Source organism: Amblyomma maculatum, chromosome 5, assembly GCF_055883805.1.
Source record: "Amblyomma maculatum isolate TAMU_Amacu chromosome 5, ASM5588380v1, whole genome shotgun sequence".
In the NCBI taxonomy this organism is placed as follows: Eukaryota; Metazoa; Arthropoda; class Arachnida; order Ixodida; family Ixodidae; genus Amblyomma; species Amblyomma maculatum.
Window position 1 is genome coordinate 94220859 of NC_139348.1, and position 26588 is coordinate 94247446.

The window sequence follows — 26588 nt, forward strand, 5'->3', positions numbered from 1 at the left end:
TAGGATGACGTCACAGAGGTCTCGACCAATCACAGAGCACCACCACAGTATGCGCGAATGCATCCCTTATGTGGCCGTATGCTAATCAATGGTCAATGAATAATTAATTGTGAATAATTAATTATAATTGAATTATTATTAATAAGTAATTACTAAGTAAATCAACAACAGATGTTAGGAAGATAGAGACCGGAAAGCGTGGCGTGATATGGTCCATAGGGTCACGAAGCGTCGGACACGACTGAACTGAACTGAAATCAACAATAACTTATAATGTACAAATAATTATATACTAAAAATTAGTAATTAATCAATTACTAATTAGTGCCAATTGCGTAGCAGAATGCGGCACTCAGGCTTTCGCCTTTCACTACTTTAGTCTATAAAGACCCTCGTAATTTTTTTAAACGTTAGTTTGTCTTGGTGGTGCTTGGCCGTTAGTTTCATTGGCCGCCGCTGCGCTTCTGTATAGAGCCAAAAACGACCTCTTAATGTCACATGCGTTGGCGTCTTGATACCTTCCAACAAAAGTATGAGAAAAATAATCGCTACTAAATATCTCACATAAAACAATGTGGCAGAAGAGCAGTCTTGCTTGGAAGCAGATTGATAAGATTGCGCACATTTAAGATAAGAAACACGGAGCTTGATTTCCTGTTAAGGATACGCAGAAATTACCGGGATGTAATTTGGTATGAACTTTTATTTGAGGTGCGGTACATATATGACCTGCATTTGATTGAAACACATCGTAGAAATACATACAGCTGAGAATGCTTCGAGTCCCAGTCCTACTTCTTGATCTGAAAAAGGAAAAAAATGACACGGAAGAGCATTTTGAATAAAGAGTCTCAGGATAAGGAAAATGTATTTTATCTACAGGTCAAGAAACCTAAAACTTGTAATTCGGAAAGCCTTCATGGAAAACTCCTGAACTTTGTCAAGATAAACAGCTGCGCTGAGGTCCTTGGATTAAGTTTGCAAACAATTTATTTAAGCCCTATTACACACTGCTCTTTTAATCCTGTCATTCCACAAGCCAGTACCAAATTAACGATGTGAATGGCGCTGCTCAGGAGAAGATAAAACAGGAGCTTAAAATTATCACTAAGCCACTTGTGACTGGGTAATGGTGGGTACCACAGAGAAAAACTATTTTAAATTTGTATGTGAGATAGGTAAAAAAGTCGATTCTGTGCAGGACTTCAAAGATGCCTGATCCAAACTGAACAACGGTAAAAAAATATCTCACCAAGGCTTTGAAATTCTTAAGTGGTGGTCTTGCTTTCACAGAAAAGAACCTTTCCTGTCTGTTATGGGGTGAGGGGTGCAACGAGCCTAAATTGGCTGCCTTCAACCAAAACTGTACCTGTGCTCTCTCCTTGTCATCTTCATCGATCGTCCAGTCTGGTCCACGCATTTTTTTTTTTTTTTACTAAACAGCACACGATGGATTCGCCCGACAACATGCATTACTGAACTGAAGCGCCACCTGTGCTTGGTTACACACGCATACTGATGCACCTGCTCTTCAACACGACTCAAACACCTCATTCTCATGTATAAAGCAGAAAAGTGATCTGCCTTTTTTCGGGACAAGGAAGAATGGTTCCAGAAATCCTGGCCTGCTTTGCCTAGCCGGTCGTTGTCGAAACAGTTATCCTGGTCTTCGACATTTCTTGTATGTGTCTCCCTGCTGCAATGTTGCACGTAACGCCATTCACGTGTGCATACAGCCATCTGTTTTTTTTTCTTTTAATGTGTTTTGCGCTTGCGTGCTGCTTCAGCGGCCCTGCGAACTTTCCGCATTGATTTCACGACCTCTTCCCTCGCAGTGCTTAAGAGTGGAGGTTTACCTGTACACACAGGCTACAAAACAGACGCATACTGTATACAAGCAGGAGGAGCAATTCCAAAAGGAAAGGGGACATTTCCTTGCATCGTGTTACGATTTTAGCATTTCTCACCTTTTTATACTATCGCAGAATGCCAAATATAGTCCAAGCTACCATTCATACATGAACGAAGAGTCAACCTAATTATTATTAGAACTAACAATCAGGGAACCAGTCTTGGGCATCGCGCCATCGAGCGGCAGATGTACACGACGTTTGCCAAGTCTAAAAAAATCCAAGAGTGATGTTCTTATAATACACGTACTGCACGTGCCGCACGTGCATCTCAGTCATTTAAATCGCCAGCGAAGACAGCAGTGGCCACTTACCAGAAAGGGAGTCCAACTTGTGCACTTTGCGTCGCTGCACAGGTGCCAACGTTGTAGCCTAGCTTCTTCAGGTCCTTTGTGAGTACGTTGAATACCACGTTTACGGTTCCGCTCGAGGTGGTCCTGGTAACTGCGCAAAGATAGGACCGATAGTTCTTAGACGCGAGGGTTTGCTCGCGGCCATGCAGTCTTGACATTTTGTGGTTGTATTCTTAATAAATAACCAAGATAATATTACACTCCTGCAAAAATCATATTTATGGCACTCCACCGTAACTCTTTGATGAAGTTTGGTGTGTTGCCAGCGGCGGTTTTCCCATTTAAGAAGAAATGCAGGTCCAAGTCTTTATTACGCAAAGTGCTACGCAACCTTGGCGCCACATAAAATAAGAATAGAGGGGAAATGGTAAACGAATTGCATAAACAAGAAAATGACACGAGAACAGTAATGCACAGACTCTCAAAAAGGAATAACGAAACACGATGGCAATAACGAGGAATAACGATGGCAAAAAGTTTAAAATGGATAAAATGTACTTTATTAAATAAGTAATTTTCTCTGCTAATTTTCTAATGATCTCTGAACATTGCATTTGTAACGGCGCTGGCGTGTAGATGCAAATTTCTCTTGATCCGAATAATTGATTATAAAAGCTTTGCTTAGAAAATTGTTTCCAGTTAATTCTTTCGCATACATCATAATGAGTCCTCCAAAAATTATTCACTTCAGTGTTTTGAAAAACGCCTAATTAGCCTCCCTTCCACTGCCATCGGAGTAAGTAATTAGGTGGTAAAAAGGTGGCAATAAAGTAGAATACGGGGGAAAGAATCATGAAGAAACAGCTTTCGATATTATGAACTTTATCCCCATGGTACACTTTTCATGGGAAGAGAAAATTAGTAATAGTGCGTGAAAGAGGTACTTTAACGAAAGGGGAATTCAGAACTCCAGATTCGCCGCGTTCGTTTATAAATGAAGGCAGCGTTTTGAGTTTTAAGAATATATTGGAAGACAAACTTTAACAACCAAATTAACCACAGTGGTAAAACAAAAAAAAAGGAAAAATGTGATTGGCGGAGCATTCTAACCCGTCTTTTGCATCGAAAATTCCGACGGAATTGTTTTTCACGCAACGTTCAGAGTGATGTCACATCATTTCGTTTTGCATTTAGCAGCCATCTGTTTGTCAAGTTGGAAGATAGTTTTCAACAGGCAATCCAACTGACGACAAGTATATTTTAATTTTCACGCCGCCCACTAAAGACATGCAATATTGTTTTTTTTTTTAAAATCTGTGCCAGTTTCGCAGTGCTACACCACCAAACAAAACCATGCTAAACCATGCCAAAAAGAGCTTTTCCCCGTCTTAGTTGGTTAACGGACATTAATTGTTTTTATATAAAACCATAGTTTGTAATAAAACCATAGCTAACAGAGCTAAAAATTTATAATCTCGGTTAATTCCGGTGTCATTTATAAATGGTTTTCCATCAATGGTAATTATTTTTTCTCTCACTAAGTTAGAGACTGAGTTAGTCGTCCTGTTTAGTATGATGCATATTTACGTCATTTACACCTGCAGTTTTGACGCAGCAGCGCACATTGTAAAACTTCTAGGTCCCGTATCAAAATTCAGCGGATTAATTGTCTGACATAAAGTTGTTTTAAGGTTTCAAGTACTTATAAGTCGAATCCAGGTCACTTTTTCTACTGGTTTCCTTTGCTGATTACACTCAGGATGAGTAGGTTACTTTATGCAGCTAACTCAAAGCAGTTGCGCCACTGCTATCTACACTGCTAACTCTGACGCGTGGAGGAGTTGCATTTTTTTTCTTACCATTGTCTTCTGTAGTCCCGCTATTGGCATATACAGAGTTGCGCACATCATCAAATTGTACACTATGAGCACTGGAAGTCAGCTACGCTACCTAGCGAAAAATAGAATATTTTTGAAAAGAGCAAGAGCCCAAATAACTGAGGCGATTGATTTTCTGGAAGCCCAGCCCGGGTTGAATTTTAGCTTCTGATTTCACTGTTAGTTTTTTCAGTGTGCGCTCTGTTCCATATTTTTTGCATAGCTAAGAGGAATTGCTTAGGAAATGCTCTTCCACTTATATCAATCAGCACCCTGCTTTCGATATTTGAGTTCGTTTTTTATTTTTACTTTTTTTTTAGGTATTAGCACAACTAAAGTCATATCATATTTATTCCTTACATCGTGTTGTCTATTTAACATTCTGTCATGCTTCTGCACGCAAATTGCTGTTTAAGCCCGCGTACATAGGAAACGTTTCTTACCACCTTTATTATTCTTTTCTGTAGGCAAACCATAACCACGCACAATGCCACTAATTTACTATTATCTTCTCAAGACGAGTGTTCTCGGCAAGATTTTATTCTAAGGTATGTTATGGCAGAAACCTCTTCAAAAACCTTTCAGAGGTTCTTGGAGTCCGTACCGGTAGTTGGTTCTTTATATTGCTGGTAGAATGAAAATATCCTAACGTTGCATGTGTGAAAACAATCATCCTCTCGATATCACGCCAAAATGCAGAGGAAAAAAATTTGTTTTTACGTTTTTGTAGTTTTAGTTTTTGCTGACAGGAGTGTGGCTAGTTTCGGCCAGTTGTAGCAAGTACTTACGACTAGTAGAACGGTCTGTAGGGATTTTTCGCGCTTTTAGTCATATAAGTACCGGATTGCTGAGTCAATAGCTAATGAATCAGGTCTGGGTCGTCAGCTCAACCGATACGCCATCTGTTCAAAAGTGTTTCGGACCGTCACTGAGACGCAAAACGCAGTATATTTGGAGAGTGCTACATCCTAACTTCATTTAACTGCGCACTGCCATATACTTATATATTATATACAACTATGCTAATATTTAAAAAAGTTTCGAGCAATGAATGGAATAGCTTTTTTCAAACAGCTGGAAGATTAATATACCCCGTGTTCAATATTAGTCCACTAAGAGTTAATATCGTTCAATATTTTCGGATTTATTCAAAAAATTGAAGTTTTCACTGAGAAAAATCCACATTTCTGCTTCAGCGGCTCAAAAAAATGAAGCGCTGCGTTTAATTCTTCTGTCGTTAGTCTAAACGGTACGTAATGTTCAGCGCCGCTCCCCTCTCAGCGGAACCTGCCCGTTGCTGTCACTCTTCTCGTGTGGAGGTACCTACGGCGTCCTTCAATGGCGCCTTCAACAATAAAATGTTAATATTTCGTAGCATAGCATCACTAGTAAAATCAACGCCCCGACTTCTCATAATCACAATTGCGTCTTACGGCAAATATGCATAACTGTGCGAGTTATGGCTCCGTACCACAGCATCATCTTTAAGGCTTTCTTGCTTCAAATAGATATTCGCTTTTTGAATATATTCGGTTATGTAGTGAAATGAGGGTGAATATACCACTTGGTTTCATTGCTATTCCCTTCTGATTCGGTTAGTTTCTGCTAAAGACTATAAGGATACGTCAAGTGATTTGTGGGATAGTGCTTTTCTCGGTTTTTATTTTTGCCCTTTTACAATGTGGGTATAAAAGAACTTGTAGCACTGATATTCGCTTAAAAAGCTTACCTTCTCGTCCTTCACCTCGCGCGACGACCTTGGGGTCGACGAACTCAGGTCGTCTTCCTGTGAGCCAGCTAGTCATCTTGTGCATTGTGGACGAGGACTCCGGAACAAAGAGAGGAACGCACTTCCTATGCCTGCGAATGACCACAAAGACAATTTTTCAAAGACTTGTTTTGTTAATGATGTTGTAAGTGTGTTACAAGGAAGTTTTTCTAGAGAAAAAACTTTCTACAAAATGTATGTGTGCGTGCATTTCGTACAGAGATCATTAAAGGGCTTTTGCAGAAACTAAAAAGGTGATCAGTGGTACCGCAGTTGTAAGGGAACAGGAACACGACACTGCCATGTCTCTTCTTTTTTTATTCACTACTGCGAACCTTGTACAGGTCCAAGCAGGGTCGAAACATGGCAACAAAACAATAATAACAAAAGTAATAAACATCAAAGTGTGGAGAAAGGCAATAATGAATTATTCCAGTCGGTTCTGTGCGAGGAAAAAATGAAAACTTGAATAAATCAGTTCGTGCGAAATACGGCGTCAGCGAGTTAGGATGATGGTGGCGCGTACGCCTCGATGATAAAAGCGACAGATATGGGGAAGGGTTAATAGCTAGGTCCCGATTCCAAAGCGCGGAAAGAAATTGCAAGCGTAAATTTTTTCTTCGTTGCTCAAGACGTTCAATACCATTAACCTGCATTAATTCAGAGGGTGGTTCATACGGAGAAAATTTAGAGTAAATGAATCTCACAGCTTTTCTTTGTACCTTTTCTAAACGGGTGATATTGTGTTTAGTAAACGGGTCCCAAACAACGCAAGCATATTCAAGTTTCGGTCTAATTAGTGAATTGTAAGCAATTAGTTTTACGCTCGAGGGAGAAGTTTTAAGCTTATGTCTTAGAAAGTATAGTTTACGTAAAGCGGAAGAGCAGATGTTATCTATATGTAAGTTTCATCACAAAGTATTAGTAAGCGCGACACCTAAATACTTGTACTTGGCCTATTCCTACAAAGGCGAAGAACCTAGCCTGTAGATAAAGGAGAGCGGAGATTTTCTGCGAGCGAAGCGAGGAACGACGGTCTTATCAGTGTTAACTTTCATGTCCCACGTTTTACACCATTCACAAGTCTTACCGATAGAGGAGTTAAGATGAATTTGGTCATTAATAGAAGTTATTTCTTGAAAAAGCACACAATCATCTGCAAACAGCCTGATATGCACGTTGTGATCAAGGAGGGTTGTAAGATCATTAATATATAATAAAAACAATAATGGCCCCAGCATACTTCCTTGGGGCACCCCAGAGCCGACCGGAAGGCAACCTGATTGTTCCTCATTAACTTCTACAAATTGCTACCGATTGGTTAAATAGTTTGTTATCCATATGATCAAAATTTCAGGTAGGCCAATGCTTCGAAGTTTTAATATTAGTTTGTCATGTGGGACTCTATCGAAAGATTTTCTGAAATCTAGAAATATTGCATCAATCTGACAGTTCTTATCAAGACATGAAGCAAGTGAGTGTATTACTGTCAACAGTTGCGTTATTGTTGAGTATCCTTTTCTAAACACGTGTTGAAATTTAGAGAGGACGTTTTGCGCATCTAAAAAATCATTAATCTGGTTGGCAATAATATGTTCAATTAGTTTACAACATGACGATGGAAGTGATATCGGACGGTAATTTTGCAATAACGCGCGGTCACCTTTCTTCTTCTGAATCTTGCTTAAAGTTATTTTCACCGTTGATGAGACGAAGACTGCAGTTATTATTCGCTTTGTTAATTTCAGGAGAACATAGAAAACAGCCAGCTTGTCAACGAAATGCGGAAAGAGACAATTCTGAGCGAGACGAACCAGGAATTTGTTTCTATTTTTGTCAATTGTTTTCTCCTCGTGCAGTAAACCTTTAATGTCAACGAACCTTTGAGAACGTACTTATAACGTGCAATGTTGTACTGCAGCTCTAAAAACAGCGATCATCCAAATACTTATCCCCTGCCAATGCTTCCAAATCTGCGACGTACCATACGCGACTTTCCAATATGTTGTCTGCCCAAGGGGTGCGGTAATCGAATGATTCTTGTTCATATTAATGGAAATTGCATTACGTGCTAAAGGAATTTCGAGAGATGCATTAAATGGGGTCATCAGCTGTCATTTCGCGAAGATAGTCGGATACTACTTAATAATGCAGACGCGAATGTCCCTCAAAGCAGACGCTCTATATATATTGGCCCCAACCGGTTCCGATCCCAGCCGGGTTACTAACCAATTCGAAAATGGCAGACGAAAGACAGTTTTGTCTGTTAAACGATAAGAAAAGCGACGTCTTGAAACTGATTGACACCACACAATTCGCCTATAGGCGAATCATACGAACCGTTGACAAAGCATTTCCTTTTGCAATGTTTGCAGATTTAGGTCTTTGGATGCCGTTGTATTACCCTTCAGTAAGAGTATTTCTTCGTGCTCTTCCGCTCAACCACTTTACACGTTACTTATGAAGCTGCTAATGTGAGCCCTATTTTCTGCTTTGCTCCAGGAGCACCGCGGAATCATTATTATTCTTTTTTCCTTTTTAGTAGTTTCATGAAACTCACGTTCCGGCCAAAGGGGGCACGTGGACTGCCCCGTACCCACGGACCACGTCATTCGCGAAGGCATCCAAGCCGTAGACGGCGAGGACGAGCTGCGGCCCTGTTTGGAGAGAAGACGTCGAAGAAAGGGATAAAAGAAATATCTACTCCTTTACGCCATACACCAAATCTTTCACCTTAGCCCAAGCCTCTTCTATGCTTCACTTTATAGAAAATTTATGAAACAGCCCTTCTATGCGTAGAAAATATGCTAATGCAACAAAGAAATATCAAATACTAAGATACCTCAAGAATACAGACAGGTTGTTTGCTGCACAAAATATAAAGCCTAAACTCCTTTGGCCTGGCTTATTTGCCTTCACAAACACTAGACAGAACTACAAAAATTGATACTTTCTTTGTTGTACATTAAAGAACTGTTTTCTTAGGTACCTTTTTTTTTCAATCGACTGTGTTTTTAATAACTTATTTCAAATTGTCACACATTTGATGCGTATGCCGGAGTAGCTAGTGCTGCCATTTGTTAGTTTGATCGTTCTGAGTGCAATATATCATAAAATATTTGGATGCTACTGGCTTTATAGCAAGGCTATCAGCAGTCTATAAATAAACGCGCCAATCTTGACTGCACCACCAGCGTTTTACATAAGCGAGGAAAGGTCAAACATTAACGAACAACGTATTTTAGGTTCAAAAGAAGCAGGAAAGGGACAGCTACTGACGCTTTAAGCATTTTTGAGGCAATGTTCCGTGTTAATTTAATTTCTTTCACAGCAGAACCACGCACCTAGCTATTAGATCTAACCATACCCGATCCCCAACTTCTTTCCTGAACTAGACAAGACGACAATGCACCAGGATATGACGAATTTCTAGCAGGAAGAGGTGGCAGCAGCAAAAATGTTTACGAAAGATAAAAAGTTGCCATAGGGTGTGCGCCCAGTGTGTTAGTGCGAGCAGATGGAAGATGCCAAAATGTTGTGTTAACAGCATTTGTAACCTATTCATCACCGCAGTAAACTGTAAAGCAGTTATCTACTGCTAAATGTAAATAATTATGAGACGTATTCAGTTACAATTAGTGACATTACGGGACGGCCTTAATCATGCTTCAATCTGCGTCTCCTCTTTCGAATCCTCTTCCTCACACACGCGCTCCGCGACTCTCAACTGCAATAAAATCGTAAGCTTACATGTTATGTACAAGACCATCCAAGTTAGACGTTAAGTCCTGTTTGAAGAAAGCCTTAAAAAGTGCCTACGCGGGATAGTACTAGCGCGCCTGATATGGTATCCACAAGCTTCGTGTTTGATTCTCATCTTACCCCTTCACTTCATGTCCTCTCGGTTATGCCACGTGATTCTTTGGCGGCATATTGCCAGCTGACCAATAAGTCAGTGTCCTTTTACGTCACCTCTAACCTACGTCACCTCCCCTTGAAAATCTGAAATTTTACACATACGCCCTCACCAAAGTGTACGGCCAAAATTGAGCTCTTTCTGGAGACAGGACCAATTCCTGAAGGCACAGAAGTCCCGGTACTGGGGCTCTTCATTCACCAACATTGACGGTCGGATACTACCCTGACCAAACTCCGCAAGATGGGTGACCACGTGGGCCGCATTGTCCACCGTTTCTAACAAACGCGGGAGTTGCGGTACAAAGACGCCTTGCGGATGGCGCATGCATTCACGACCACTCGAATCCTGTATTCGACTCCCTATTTCCACCTTCAGAAACAAGACGAGGCTGCATTCGAAGTCATGCTGTGCAAAATTATTAAGAGCCCTCGATCTCCCGGTGAACACCTTCAACGATCGTCTCCTGGGCCTGCGCATGATGAATACGTTCTGGGAGATCAGAGAGGCTTACTTAACCAACCAAGACACACGTCTTCCTAAGTCACTGTCGGGTCGCCGCCCCCTCGCCCGGCTACACCTCCAACATACCCTTATGGAAGAGTGTGTACGTCTCCCTTTCGAGTGGAAATGCACCCTCCACTTGCACCCTTTTCCTAACATGACACGTGACTTCCACAATGAGCGGCGCCTTACGCGAGCGGATGCCCTGGGCCGCCATTATGGGTCGAAACCCGGCACTTATTACGTGAACGATTCCGGTGCTCACAATGAGAGATGGTACATGGCCGCAGTGATCCACCAGTCCAAAACACTCAACAGGCTTATATCTCGCGCCCGCGACATATCTCACGCGAAGGAGGTCACCGTTACGCTAGCTGCGACCCGCACTGATTCCAAAACAATTATCTCCGACTCGCGAGGGGCCTCTCGAAACGTCAAACGAGGCTGGGCTCATACTTCGCCCCCCGACTATTTTAAAATTGCGCCTATACCTGCGTCGATCCTCGCTCAGCGAAACATAGTATGGGCCCCTGCTCATAGGGTCTCAAAGGGAATGAGGCAGCCGACGCCGCCGCCCGCGCGCTCTCTTTCAGGGCTTCCTCTCTCGACTCCCTATGTCATTATTTAGAATTCGAACCTGGGTATTCTTTTAAAGACATTGCTCTTTATTATTAGTCGTGTTATAGTCTTCACCCTCGTCGGAGTAAAGGTTTATCTAAGACGGAGGAGCGACTTCTACTCCATCTCTATACCAACACTGCTGTGCCCGGCAGCAGATATTTTATTCTTTCCTTCACGGGCAGTTGTCCGTACTGTGCGGAGAGGTCTTCAGACATCTACCACATGGTGTGGGCGTGACCATCAAACTCAGCTGTTTCTCCTCACCCCAAACCCACTCGGGAGGACTGTGAGGCGACCCTGCTCGGCTGCTATGACCTACAGGCCCAAACGGCCTTGGGCGAGCGCGCCCGGGCAGCAGCAGACGCCACCGGGGTCCCGTACTAAGAACCCCCCCCCCCCCCCCCCCTAATATTTGCAAGGGCCGGATCTTCAAGGTCCGGCGCATGCATACCCTTATCCCCTTTTGATACATTAAACGTTGTTCACCAACACCATGTAGACGCAGGACGCTATGCTCCAGCTGAAACATCAGATCCTGGACGAAAAGATCCATTTTACCAAATCCATCCTCGGACTCTGCCTCGAAAGCGCATCCGAATGGGTCACACACTCAGCGATTCTGGTCCAACTCTCGCGCATAAACCTCGGCGAAATAGATATAAATACGTAAAAAGAAGGATGCACCTCGTGGTAATGATTGGTTTTGCGCATAAGTGCGAAAAAGTAGTATCTCACCAACCTCAATGAAGTTGCTCACTTCGTAGCACACGTTCTCACGTACCGTGCCGGAGATACTCATGGCGAAGAAGACTGAGAGGCTGAGAGTTTTAATGAATTAGCCGCAGCCTTCTACCTAGCCCGTCGAACATTCCCTCCTCCTAGCGGCAAACTATTCAGAGCTCGATCAGGCAGTCGCCTGGAGGCTATTACTAACAAATACATACCCGAACCCGCTCTAGTAAAACAGGTGTAAGGTGTTTATAGGAGCACCAAGACCGCAAGCAACGTTCGCAAACCAAAGCGACGGGGGTAGCGTTCTAATCAACAGGGCAGTGCCAACAAGGCTCCGGCTCCACTTCGTCTACCTCTTCGGGTTGGCGCGCGAGCTGATGGCGATCGGGATTACTACAATACCCCCCGGCGGAAAAGGAGCCATCCTGGCGACTCATGGTGAAGAAAGGGTAGGGGGATCATAATACGGCTTGAGGCGGTCGACATGTACAGTTTCTCGGCCGCGGCGGTGATGATCTGGAAATGGGTTCAAGGGCTCTACTACGTAATTGACGGGAGAAGATTGTTCGAGAATGCGGTAAGGTCCATGATAGCGCGATAGGAGTTTGGATGAGAGGCCGGGTGCAGAGGAAGGCACCCAGAGCCAAACGAGGGCACCTGAGGGATATGAAGGCGCTGGATTTGTAGGGCCCCGGTTATGCTTTTGTTGAGCCTGGTTCTCCGTTGTGAAGGAGCGCGCCAATTGTCGGCATTCTTCGGCAAATGTGTGCGCTTCAGACAGTAGAGTGGTCTCTGAAGCGTCGGGTTGGTAGGGCAGGATAGTATCCATGGTGGACGTGGGTTCACGACCATATAAACGAAAGAAGGGGGAGAACCCAGTCGTAGTCTGCGTAGTCGTATTGTAGGCGTACGTTAGGAAAGGCAGCACTTGGTCCCAATTAGAGTGAGCGCTATCAACGTACATGGCTAGCATGTCACTAAGAGTGCGATTAAATCGCTCAGTCATGCCGTTCGTTTGGGGGTGATACGCTGTGGTGCTCCGGTGAATGATCTGGCACTGTTTGAGGAGGGCTTCGACAGTGTCGGAAAGAAACGCACGTCCGCGGTCACTGATCAATTCATTCGGTGCGCCGTGACGAAGAACGAGGCGGTGCAGAATGAACGAAGCAACATCCCGTGCGGTGGCAGACTGCAAGGCCGATGTTTCCACGTAACGGGTTAGGAGGTCAACGGCTACGATGACCCAGCGGTTGTTAGCCGACGTGGTCGGAAGCGGGCCACACATATCGATACCGACACGGTCAAAAGGGCGGCTGGGGCAAGGCAATGGCTGCAACGGAGCAGCTGGCTGAGGGGATGGATTCTTGCGACGTTGGCAGGCGGTACAGGATCGGATATACTGACGAATGAAGCGGTACATGCCGCGCCAGTAATATCTCATACGCAGTCGAGAATAGGTTTTCATGACACCTGCATGGCCGCATTGGGGATCGGCGTGGAAAGAGGCGCAGATTTCGGCACGGAGATGTCGCGGAATCAGGAGAAGCTACTTTCGCCCTGTAGGATGGTAATTGCGGCGGTATAAAAGTCCATCACGAGTGACGAAGTGGTGGGCCTGACGACGAAGTGCACGTGACGGAGACAGCTCTGCGGGCGTAGACAGGAATGTTAAGAGGGAGGATATCCATGGATCCTTCTGCTGCTCAGATTTCATGTTGGTAATGTTGAGCGGCGACATATCGTAGGCACAAACGAAGCCAGCCGTCGAGTCGTTAGGAAGCGGTGAACGGGAAAGGGCATCAGCGTCGGTGTGCTTGCGTCCAGGTCGATAGATGACGTGGATATCGTACTCCTGAAGACGTAACGCCCAGCGGGCGAGGCGGCCGGAGGGGTCTTTGAGGGAGGATAGCCAACAGAGCGCGTGGTGGTCGGTAACAATGTAGAATGGGCGACCGTAAATATAAGGACGAAACTTGGTAATAGCCCATATGTTGGCCAGACACTCCTTTTCGGTCACAGAATAGTTCGATTCCACTTTCGTGAGGGTACGACCAGCGTACGCGACGACATACTCGGAATATCCAGGTTTCCGTTGAGCAAGAACAGCGCCCAGACCTACGCCGCTTGCATCAGTGTGTATTTCGGTCGAGCAGGCAGGGTCAAAGTGGCGGAGTATAGGGGGAGAGACCAGTAGACGGCGTAGTGTACTGAACGCAGCATCACAGGCTGGTGACCAAAAGGAGAGGTTCGGGCCTCCGGCGAGTAGTTGCGTTAAAGGGGCGATGATACTGGCGAAGTTGCGGATAAAACGGCGGAAATACGAACATAGACCGATAAAACTTCGAAGTTCTTTCAAGGTTGTGGGCTTGGGGAAGTCTGAGACGGCACGAAGTTTGGTAGGATCCGGTAGAACGCCATCCTTGGATATGACATGACCAAGTATTGTGAGCTTGGTAGCGGCAAAGTGACATTTCTTCAAGTTGAGCTGTAGGCCGGCTTCAGTAAGGCACATAAGGACACGCTGAAGGCGCAGAAGGTGGGAAGGGAAATCTTTCGAGAAAACGACAATGTCATCTAGATAACAAAGACACGTTTCCCATTTGAGCCCACTGAGAATGTTATCCATCATTCTCTCGAAGGTGGCGGGGGCGTTGCACAGTCCGAACGGCATCACATTGAATTCATACAATCCATCGGGAGTGATGAAGGCTGTTTTCGGGCGGTCAGCGGAAGCCATCGGTACTTGCCAATAGCCAGAGCGCAAATCTAGCGACGAAAAGAACTCTGCTCCTTGCAAACAATCTAGCGCGTCGTCAATTCGTGGTAGTGGGTAAACATCTTTGCGGGTTATCTTATTCAGACGCCGGTAGTCCACACAGAAGCGGATCGTGCCATCTTTCTTCGTCACCAAAACTACGGGGGAGGCCCAAGGGCTATGAGATGGTCGTATGATGCCCCGTTGAAGCTTATCGGCGACATTGTCACGAATGACGCGGCGCTCAGTGGGCGACACGCGATATGGTCGCTGCCGCAGGGGAGCATGAGGACCAGTGTCGATTGCATGAGAAACGGTCAAGGCGTGGCCCAAGGAAGGCTGGGAAACGTCAAAAGATGCACTGAAGCGCTGAAGGAGGGCGACTATTTGGTCCAGTAGGGCGGACGTAAGGTCGGTCGCGATAGCTCGATGAAGGGCGTCGACAGGAAGCTCATCACTCGTAGCAGCACAAGACGTCAGGGCAGCGACGTTAGGAAAAACTTCAGGTTCGGAGAACATGTAAGTGCGATCAGGGTCCAGCTCTTCAATGTAGCCGAGGCACTCCCCGCGAAGAACAGCCGTTAGGCAGGGAAAAGGGTTGGAAGCATAGATGACACAGCTGCCATCAGAAATTGTTAGAACGGCGAAAGGAAGAAGGAGGCGGTTATGGTGGGCGGAGGCGAGTTTGGGCGTAAAGAGAACAGGACTAGGGAGGGCAGATGTCTAAATAAGGGGAACGAGAACAGAAGAAAAGGGAGGAATGTCGGTGTCTGCAGCTACAAGGAGTTTAGCAGGGCGCACAGGCGGGTCATACAGGAAAACATTACACACAGGGGAAAGCTCAACTTCAGCACGGGCACAATCACAGCACTGTGAGTTGACAGAAAGTCGTAGCCGAGGATGATGTCGTGGGAGCAGTCGTAAAGCACCACCATCTCGACGAGATACGTAATGTCTTTGATGCAAACTCGTACCGTGCACGCTGCCACTGGGGTGATGCGCTCTGAACTGGCCGTACGAAGCGAAAAGGCAGAAAGCGGCGTCGTGACCTTGCGAATTTTCCGGCGAAGGGCATCACTAATGACGGAAACGGCAGCACCGGTATCCACCAGCGCAAGAACGGGAAAACCTTCTACGAACACTTCAATGACGTTGGCGGGAGAAGGCGGAGGACTTAACGAGTTCGTCAAACGCGCAGTTCTTGCCTCCGGAACTGCGGCATTCAGTTTTCCCCTTGCGTAGGGCCCTGTCGCCGGACCATTGGCGAAATGAAACGTCGGCGAGGTGAAGGCGAACGGCGTGTCGAGTACTGAGCCCGAGGTGGAGACGATCCAGAAGAGACGTTGCTCAAGGGCGACTCGGGATCGTAGTGGTACTGACGAACTGTGTTCTCAGGATGAAGCGGGCGCTGACGGCAAAGGCGAGCAACGTTACCCGGGAGCCCGCAAGCATAGCAAATTGGGCGATTGTCGGCGGTTCGCCATGGGTTCGTAATGCGGCGTCGCGGTCGAGGGATCTGAGACTGAGGGGCCAGGAAACGAGGTGGAGCATAAAATGTAGGGCCGTTCTGGTACGACGATGTTGGAAGCGGACAGCGCGTTCTAGCGGTTACTTGAGCGTAAGTGAGTGGTGCTTGCACAGGAGCGATGGGAACACTAGAAGGCAGCGCTTCAGCGACTTTCTCCTCGATAACTTGGCGGATAGCCGGCGAGATGGATGGCTCGTTGGCCGGCGCTAATTGCGAAGTGCAGACGGTCGGCTGAACTGGGTGGAGGAGGGACAGCTGGCGTGCAACTTCTTCGCGGATGAAGTCTTGGATATTCTGCATAAATTGAGACTGTTCCGCAGACGGCGTAGCCAGTGCCAAGCCAGCAATGCCGGCAGGTGTGGCAGCCCGCCGCGTAGAAGCGCGTTGCTTTCGTAGCTCGTCAAACCTCTGGCACAGTGTTATAATGTCGAATACGGAAGTAGGGTCTCTGGCCGACATCATATAGTACGCATCATCAGTGAGACCTTTTAGAACATGTGTGACTCTTTCGGGCTCGGGCATTGACGGATTGACCCGCTTGCAGAGGTCAACCACGTCCTCAATGTAGCTAGTAAACGTTTCTTCGGGACGTTGAAGCCGTGCATGGAGGCGTTGTTCGGCGCGGAGTTTACGTACCGCAGGACGGCCGAAGACATCCGCGAAGTTCTTCTTGAAGACAGACCACGTCGGAAGATCGGCTTCGTGGTTTCGAAACCACAGATTCGCCACGTCCGTGAGGTAGAAGAGGACGTTGCTCAGTTTGATGGAATCGTCCCAGCGGTTGTAAGTGCTGACGCGCTCGAAAGAGGCCAGCCAGTCGTCAACGTCGTGGTCGTCGGTACCACTGAAGAAAGGTGGGTCACGGGGGCGTTGTGCCCCAGGACAGAAGATGGAGGCAGGAGTGGCAGGGATGGGCGTCGATGGTCGGCTGGGAGCGTCCTGCATGGTTGTGACCGAAGGCGGTAGCGTGCGGTTCCGAAGTTCCAGGGTGAAATTTGCGAGGAGGACTGGGGCGACGACCGAACCTCCACCAAGTGTAAGGTGTTTATAGGAGCAACAAGACCGCAAGCAACGTCCGCAAACCAAAGCGACGGGGGTAGCGTTCTAATCAACAGGGCAGTGCCAACAAGGCTCCGGCTCCATTTCGTCTACCTCTTCGGGTTGGCGCGCGAGCTGATGGCGATCGGGATTACTACACAGGATTTACCCCCCAAAAATATGACACCAACACATGCAAGGACTGCAAGACAAGCACCGAAACACTTAAGCACATACTCTGGGAGTGCGAGATAGAACTGAAAGGCGTTAATCCTGAAATCCTATCGTCAAGGTGGTGCGCCGATTTGCGCAGCTCCAGCCTCAACGACCAACTCTGGGCCATCCAGCAGGCCTCTCGATGTTCTCACGTGTAAGACCTAGGCCCGGTCGCGTTAAAACCCGCCAGACACCAAATAAAGCTATTCTTTCTCCTCCTCCTCGAAGCTGCACCACAACAGTAGCAGGTGCCATGCCAGGAGCTCAATGCTACCGCTCCCATTTCTCAAGCTCGGCTCACTGTAGAGCTGACGCCGAAACCTTCCTGTTGCTATTGTGCTTGCTTCGCTGGGGTGGTGCCAGTGGTAAGACACCCGACTACTATGCCGGAGTTCCCGGGTTCGAACCCGACCCCGAAAGGAAGTGGCGTCCGTGTGCTGTGCGATGTCAGCGTAGGTTAAAGATCCCCAGGTGGTCGAAATTACTCCATAGCCCTCCACTACGGCTCCCACTTCTCCCTTTCAACTTTGACTCCCACCTTCCTCCCTTCCCTTGCGGCTCGGTTCAGGTGTCCACATTGCAAGTGTGACAGATACTGCGCCTTTCCCTTCCTGTCAACCAATTCTTCTTTATTATTATTATTATTATTATTATTATTATTATTATTATTATTATTATTATTATTATTATTATTATTATTATTATTATTTCGGCTTTATCGGTCTGCTTTGCAGGACCTACCGTATGTTGAAGATTGAGAGACGATCCCTCGTAAAGTTGGTGCTATCGCATCTTTTGACAAGTTTTCCCTAATTAGGTGGTCGAGGATCGTGCTATCTGTTCGAGTGTCCAAATTCCGTAGCGCGGAAATTTATCGAGGACATTTACGCAAGCTTGCAAAATCTCACGGGTAGTTGTCTGCACTTACAAAAATGGTGACGTTCTACTTGCTCATTTGTTGTTCTTGTGAATATACAGCGTATGAACAGCAGCAATGAAAGTGTCTTCGTCAACACTTGACGCAGCGTTTGACCAAGGGCCTGCAGAGCTCCATATTCACCTGCCCTTAAGCAAAGGGTGAGGTTGGCGGGAGGGATCCGACCAACATGTTTCCAAAGGTGCGGTTCTCAGAACGCGAAACTATCCTCTTATATTGCTTCGACGCACGGGCCTCGTCAAGGCTCCCTCCTCAACGTCATTGAATAAAATCAAATCAAATTTAATTTTGCTTTGTGCAAGATACAAGGATGGAGCCGCCACAAAAGGCTGCTGCTGTGAGCAGCTTGACGAGGCGGCTGTCCCATTCTTAACGGCAGCATTGGCACAATAAACAGTGATTTATACGCAGCAATAAGACGAAAAACACATCGAAAGTGTACAAGCATCAACTTTTATGCATAAATAATAGATAACAAGAAGGAGAAGGAGAAAATAATCACTTCAGCCGCAGACATACTCGTCAACAGCTGGACACAAAGAATAAATAACAAGAAGGAGAACGACAAAATGATCACTTCAGTAGCAGACATACTCGTAAGGCTAATAAAGTAAATAACATCACAAAAATTAGTTTTCAATAATTTTCTGGGCAGATTCGTCACATCAATAAACTGTTGAGCATAATTACTCAGGAGGGCTGGAAGTCTGTAGGCTACTGATTGAAAGGAATAAGTTCTGAGGTCAGTTGGTACGTACCATATATCAGGATGATGTGTATGTGATATGATTTCTCTTTTGTGTGGAAATGTTTTCAAAAAATGACTTATTACTCCTTACTTCGCGGTAATATGATACCGTCCGTCGGTGGTTATAACATGCCCAAACAGAATTATTTCCAATTTGCTATAGAGATATTCTGTGTGATACATGTCGTACTTGCGCTGTTATCTTATTCTCGGCTAACATTTTCTATTTATTTAACATCCCCCACTTTTTCTTTTTTTTTTTACAACCGTTATGTTTTATGGCGATAAAAAGGCTTCCCGAGATTACTGCAGAATCTGCCCTTGAGAATTGTGTAAGCTTGAGCGTTCTTGCTTTGTCCGAGAGTTGTACCAGTGGGATTCCGCGAGTGACAGATACTGCGCCTTTCCTTTCCTGTAAACTAATTATAGAACGTCGGAGAGCTTTGATGCGTTCAAGGAAACGCTGTTTGTATTCGACAAAGGGAGTTCGATGTACCGTGTGCAGCGCAACGCTCGGGCTTTCGCACTTCGTGTAACACGGAAGATTCTGCAGTACTCTCAGAATTTTCCAGACTGCAGTTGGTTGATTCCCTCTGTTCGCACTTATAACCACTCCCACTCATTTGCGCGCGCAAATCACGCCATTTCCCGCTCGTTTGATCTCAAGCATTTCAAATATCCCACCACAGGATGTTAGGCCTACGTCACCGAAATTCGAGCACCAAATGACCCAATTTAAATAACATTACCCCACCGGGCTATTTCGGCGGAACATGGCTGACGGCCTTTTGGTTCACAATTACTCACCTAACTGATTATACTAATTGCTTAATTAACACACATCAAACATACCACTTGTACTCCTCTCCTTGACGCTCTATCTGATGGCACGACTCTTTTTCTGATACACCAACTAGTTCCTTTTATAGGGTTCCGACAAGGCCACGCCCATGCCAAACCCGGTACGTAGCCATACAATGCTTACGCATTAATAACGTTATCAAAATAAACTATCCTGGAGTTCTCATCCGCATTCTTGATGCGGCGCGGATCCTGGTTAAGGGAGCGAACAGGCGCTACTGGCCGCCCAAAGAGACACTAGAGACTCGTAGACAATGGAGAAGAGAAAAAACTTTAGATGGCAGTGCAGGCTGCATAGAAAACGAAACTGGAATCTATGTGGGACACACCATTTCTGCAGACACCCGATGCATTAGGCCATCATGTTTAGTTAGCTAATTAAGGTGAATAATCGGAGGCATATATCTATTGATTTCCATTTCTACCACTAACTAGACAAGTAGGTACGTGCCAATTGGGCAGAGAAATGGTGTGATGCAGCCCGGAACACTTTGTGAACCTATGGTGCGTCACAATTTGCATACGAGTGAAGTCATAGCTGGTCCAACGGGGAGACCTGTTAGCGACAGCATGCGCCACAGTTTGCAAACTAACGAAGTCATATGTGGTCCAAAATGGGGAATCGTCAGTGCTGCCCGAATGTACTAGTGAGGCCACACTACTGTTATATCTCTGGTGTATGCGCTTCGGTGGCTTAAAATTGGCAGTGGCTTAGCTTGGTTAAGCCTGGTAATTGCGAAAGCAATAGCTGTGGGTACGCCTAGGTTCAGCTGGTGGTGTAGCTGGTTGTGATGCTTATGGTTATGCTTGTTCAACTCTTGTTTATTGCGGGGTTCTACCTGGTTATTCTATGTATAAACTAGTAGCGAGGCAAGGCGTGCCGTGGCTGCAACGATATACTTGGTTGTTGGTGAGGTTAGGACAGAATATACAACTGCCGCTCCGACACAGGCTGCAACGGCATTCTTTACGCCAGAGAAATGAAAGCATCCCTGAAGACTGCATTGCTTCCACCTGCCGCTAGGCCACCTCCTATAGTATCCAACGTTGCACCCCCGGCGGTAGCTGCGGTAGGAGCGGGAGCTAGGCCGCGGTTGGTAGCTACCGCTTCGCGAGTTGACGGCACGAGTTGGGGGCCCTGTTTTTGCGGCAGATGGGATGACGTCACTCCGGCTATAGCGCTCCCTCACGGAGGGAGCGGGAGTTAGGCCACGTTTGGTAGCTACCGCCTCGCGAGTTGAGGGCGCGAGTTGGGGCCCCTGTTTTTGCGCAGCTGTGCTTGGCGGCGCTCCAAAGTTCACGCTAAAGAACGGTAGCTACCGCCTCGCTACGCGAAGGGCTGAAAAGTGAAAGCAGTATTGCTTTCGCAATAAAAATGGCGGTCATAAGAATTGCCTTAGCAACACTCAGATTTGCGAGCCTCGACAATGTGGAGCGAGGCACGATAGCATATCTCAATTTTATTACCCCGCCTGGGTGGCGCTGTGGTTATAGCGCTCGACTGCTGTTCCCAAGAATGCGGGATCGAACCCCGGCCTTGGCGGCCGCTTTTCGCTGGAGGCGAAAAGCAAGGCACCCGTGTGCTGTGCTATGTCAGCGCACGTTAATGAACCCCAGGTAGTCGAAATTTCCGCAGTCCTCCACTACGGCGTTTCTCATAACCTGAGTAGCTTTCGGACGTAAAACCGGGACCAACCACAAACCAGATTTTATTACATCGCATCACAACGTACTGCACCCACATTCGCGTTATTCCTACAGTATCACACTTATTGTTGAATGCATGAGATCATGGCACTTCACGTGACATTCGGCTCCACAACTTCGGTGACGCGCCCCGCGTTCCTTTACATACATAAGGCTATCGCCCTGAATGCATTGCTTCGGTTAAACATAATTGAAACACCTTTTGCGAGGGATAGTGTATTTGGTTTACTTTGCTTGGTTTAGTGTTTGTTTTTAGAGCGCTGCTCTTTCACGCCCGTTACTGCATTTCACATCGTCGTCGCTGTTGGCCTCGTAACCAGCTCCATCCCCTCTTTCTCCGTGGCACTAACCAGTACTATAGTGCCTAGAAATATACTGTACCAGTACTAATGGCTAACTAGTCACTAAATACTACTCACTAATGATTAACCATTCATTAAGCACCACTAATCGGTCGTTAGTCGTGACTAAATAGTCATGATTAATGACAGATATGACGCCATCACATTGTGACGTCATCCGCCGTGACGTCATGACCCGTGTGGCCCCATCGTGATGTTACATCCGGTCATGTGTAATAACCAGAAGTGATAAAAACGTCATACCCGGTAATGATGCTATGAGTGATGATATCATCAGGAACTTCACGCATGTACAAAGCAAACCTCACCAGGCGTTCGATCCAGGCGTCCGTGCGGCACCTTTCATTTGGCGCTTCCTCGAACGCCGCACTACACAGCATACAGGAATAGATGCAGTACAGCAGCCATCAGCGGCGTTTAAAATTGGTTGACAGCAAAGAGACGGCACAGTATCGTTCACAGTTCGCGGACCTCTTAACCAAGCAATAAACAGAAAAACTCATTGATATATAGGAAGCATTTACACCGTGAGAGGAAGGGAAAGGCACATAAACTGTCTCACTCAAAAAAAACTGATTTATTTATAGGAAGGGAAAGGCTCGGTAACTGTCTCACTTGATTTCTGTGGACACCGCAACCGCGCCGTAAAGGAAGGGAGGAAGATGGGAGTGAAAGTGGAAAGAGAGAAAGAGGAGCCGTAGTGGAGGGCTACGGAGTAATTTCGACCACCTGGGGATCTTTAACGTGCGCTGACATCGCACAGCACACGGACGCCTCTTCTTTTCGCCTCCATCGAAACGCAGCCGCCGAGGTCGGGTTCGAACCCTCCTCCGCTGCCTCGTGCAGACAGAAGAGAAAATAGAGAAGAAAGAAAAGGAAGAGGGAGTATTATCACTGCATAACCATTACCATAACCACAAGCACCACAAGCAGCTACACCACTAGCTGAACCTAGGCGTAGCCATAGCTATGGCTTTTGCAATTACCAGGCTTAACCAAGCTAAGCCACTGCCAATTTTTTTTTTTGTGCCTATGCGAGCTGGTATGTTACGGTACAATCAACATCGTCCGGTCCGAGGTACGGTGCTAGCCCAGTTGTAATGTATTGTATCTTCCCTCAATCAATAGTGGCCAACTCTCAGGTGGTGCAAGCCTGCTTCGGTCCCTTGAATGAGTAATTCTAAAAGGCGCCATTCGGCCTCGTTGTAGAACATTAGGAGGGACGTGTAAGGGACCGACAAGTCACAGGATATTAGCGGGAAAGACCGGGCATGCAAATGCATGTTTTGTCAAGTTTGTCAGTAGCGTGACCTCAAGCGCGAGGCCCGAGCTCAGATGCAGTTCGCACAAGCGCCCTTCATACCACGTTCTTACCTCGGACTGTAAAAATGATAAAAAGCGAATGAACTAAACGTCATGTACACGTACGACAGGTGAAGTCAGACTATGAAGCACCCTAACACAGCGTGCAAGCGTCAAGCAAACGGACCGAGAGTACTCGTCCGGCTGCATCAATAATCCGGCTGTCAACCTCCGTTGTGCGGCTACTGCGGAATCGAAGACAAAACATTTTGAATCATGGTCTAACGGTCTACTTCGGTTTCGGAAATTATTCGCTGCCTTTCCACTCTACAGCCGCAGTAGCCACAGTGGCTATAAACATAATGAAGTAAAACAGCGCAAGGAACGGGACAAAAACACGGAGGGAAAGAAACAAGAACACCGGCGTCCGTGTCCGTGTTGCTTTCCCTCCGTGTTTCGTCCAGTTCCTTGCGCTGTTTTATTTCATTATGCAGTACCAACTAGCCCGGCATCTTGCACTTCTGGGCTATAAACGCTACTGATACGCGGAAAACTGCAGTGCAGGTTCCTTATGAGAGACATTGCAGGGAAAAGCTGCGGAAAAAATTGACCACCTGAGGATCCTCAATGTGCGCAGACTTCGCACAGCACAAGAGTGCCGTACTCTTCGGATCCATCGTAAAGTGACCGCCGCGGCCGGATTTTGATCCGGCTTTCTTAGGTCCAGCAGTCGAGAGGCCTAACCACTGCGTGACCGCGGCGGGGCAGTTTTGTACTTACATCCCCAAACATTGCTGCTCTTGTATGTGATTTCGATGGGAAAGTTCCAGATGAAAATACGGCGGGAATCTCGGCTTTTCCTCGTCACCTGCGAGATCCCTTCTTCGACTCCCTGTGGAGGAAAGAAAACAATTAGCCGTGGTTTAAACTTATGTATACCGAATAAGACGCACTAAAGCACTGTTTGGCATGCTTTTAAATTGCAGCTTAGAAATTAGAGGTTTGTACAGACCTTCCAGCAGTGTTTAACATTTTTATTACACAGCATACAGAGGAGGTATATATGTGATCGGTTCGTGCCTCTATCTGCAACTAGCCTCCGCCTTGATAATAGCTGTGGATGCTAATTGCAACCGAAATGGCATGGCGCCACACAGAAGGCTTCGCGAAGAAGGGTTCCGTTCCGATTTTGATAAGAAAGAGAGCCAATCCTGTAGTTAGTGATGCCATACGAGAGATTGGCGCGCCAGTGGGGATAGGTGGAGGGGCCATGCCACAGGGGTATCTAGTGTGAACAGTATTTTCCTATATATGTATACATGCTCGTTCGATGTCTTGACAACCTCGGACGTCACCGTTACTATAGTAATCAGGCGAGGAACCGCAAAGATCTTCGCTCTCCTCAGACTATCGTAAATTGTTTTCGCACTAAAAGTTCTTAATATGCGGTTTTTATGGCCTTCCAGCAACTGAAGCAATTATCTACAATAGCGTATTTTCTCTCGAAACTGCCCGTGTTTTGGCTGCTGCGCACGACAGGGATGTGTGCATCTGTGGGCAAATCAGGTAATCAGGCGAAAGAAATATTGTCGCAGAGGGCGATTAGGGCAGGTACTGCAGGACCACTCTACTGGGAAACCAAAAGTACTACCGGAATAACCTCATAAAATCTCATCTAATCGCATAGACTCTCGTACAGTGTACATCATTATCATAAAATATCGTACATAGTTTATGTTAATGTAAAACAAAACTATGACACCTTATGCAATTATATGTGACTTGTATGTGATTCTTATGTGAATTGAGTGATACTGTGTGAGAAAATGTGAGGTTATTGCCTCATACAATTTTTTCTGTAGAGCAGCACCGGTAAGACTATTTGAGGTTAAATGCAGCTTCAGTGAAACTTTTGCCCCCCGCAAACAAACGGCCGCTGATACGACAGCACTACCTCAACTCATTGGCGCTGGCATTCGAATAACGGGGACACCCTTGCTCGACGAGTCCTCATTTCCATTACGAGACTCGACCTCACGGTGTTTCTCACACAATTGCTTTTAAACTCCGCAAGCAAGCGACAGCGACAGGGCCTTCTTGATGAAGAGGGTCCAAAGGGAGGATTTTTCAGAGGCGATCAAAGAAGGACGGACATTGGCGTGGTGAGTGGAGACAGCACTACAAGGAAGGCGTAATTCAAGTAATAAACAACGCTTCCTGAAATTTCAATGTACCGCCTGGGTGGAGAAGAGAAAAGGATGACTGCTGGGCCCTTGACTGCTAGTGCTTTAGATCAATGCAACTTCCCTCAGCGATGTAGGCATCGGAATGCTGTTGGCGCATATATAGGAATACTGCGTTATATCTCCATTCCTTACGGATTTCATTATCCTAATGGAATCATCCACGATATGGCATAGACGCGTAAGTACCAGTATTAGGCTAAAATCGAGCAAATCAATGTTTGGTCCTGTGGTTCCGGAATATGGACAATTAAATGTAACCAAGGAACCTAACCAGGAGGTAGGAGTAGAAAATACCATAAATATTTTGAGAAAACTATATTTACCAACCAAACTCGATTGTACAGCCGAAAGCAGTGCAAACAGAAATATATGGCGAAAAGGGACATATGAACCTTATATCACATATTAGGGGATGTAATTCTGAGGTAACCATAGCTATATATGAAAAAGTATCAGTCGAAAAACTACACAAAATTTTCCATTGCCATAACGAAACTTATGTGCGGTTTTAGACAGTGAAGTTGTTGTGACGACAGAAACATGTCTATTAAAATCACAGTTATGTGTTGTTTCAACTGCAAACTACTGCAGAACAACAGCCTATATAAAAATACTCCAGAAAAACTACAAAACTAGAAAGCAGTGCTTTAGGACTGCAGAAACGTCTGGTGTTACGACAGAAAGACAATATTTGGCCGCCTCCTTGAGAAGCTTTGCTAATATTTAAGGTTTTTTTGCTTAGGTTTAGTGACATAGGGCTCCTATTTGGTTATGTTTTGTTCGTTCATTTAAATAACATAAAATTCATCTGGTGACCTGTTCAGTCTGTTATGCAAACGAACTGTGTGTCAGAGGCGGTTGGTCTGTTTGGAATACGACGACTGTTCACGTAACGCCATGATCGTTTTTGACTCGACGCACATTTTCAGAATGCAGTTTTCATGCGCCCAATTGGAGGTTCGGCCGCTTCTCCGTTGCTGTCGTTGCCGGTGTAATCGAGGGAAACAGGGTCACGAGCCAAAGAAAGAACGGTACAGGAGCCACAAGATCTGCACCGCTCGTTCCGTCGCTCTTCTTTCTCTCCTGAGAAATTCTCTTAGCTTCGTGAGAAAAATGAAGAGTCCTTTGTAACTGCACATACATACATACATACATACATACATACATACATACATACATACATACATACATACATACATACATACATACATACATACATACATACATACATACATACATACATACATACATACATACATACATACAT

The 26588-nt window shown here is 46.0% G+C and overlaps 1 protein-coding gene across 2 annotated transcripts in view; it reads right to left on the bottom strand.

Annotated features, from left to right (window-relative positions):
- Positions 1 to 691: 691 nt before the first annotated feature.
- The window catches only part of B9d1 (B9 domain-containing protein 1), a 154871-nt gene continuing 128974 nt past the window's right edge, over positions 692 to 26588 (bottom strand). The window contains exons 4-8 of one of the 2 annotated variants that reach the window (XM_084603911.1): positions 23856 to 23967; positions 8409 to 8505; positions 5810 to 5940; positions 2225 to 2354; positions 692 to 803 (exon numbers count right to left, since the gene is read on the bottom strand). In XM_084603911.1, coding sequence (XP_084460037.1) covers position 803; positions 2225 to 2354; positions 5810 to 5940; positions 8409 to 8505; positions 23856 to 23967 — 471 coding nt within the window. In that variant the 3' untranslated portion in view covers positions 692 to 802. Of the gene's footprint in view, positions 804 to 2220; positions 2355 to 5809; positions 5941 to 8408; positions 8506 to 23855; positions 23968 to 26588 lie in introns of those variants that run through there. The other variant, XM_084603910.1, reaches the window with a different exon arrangement.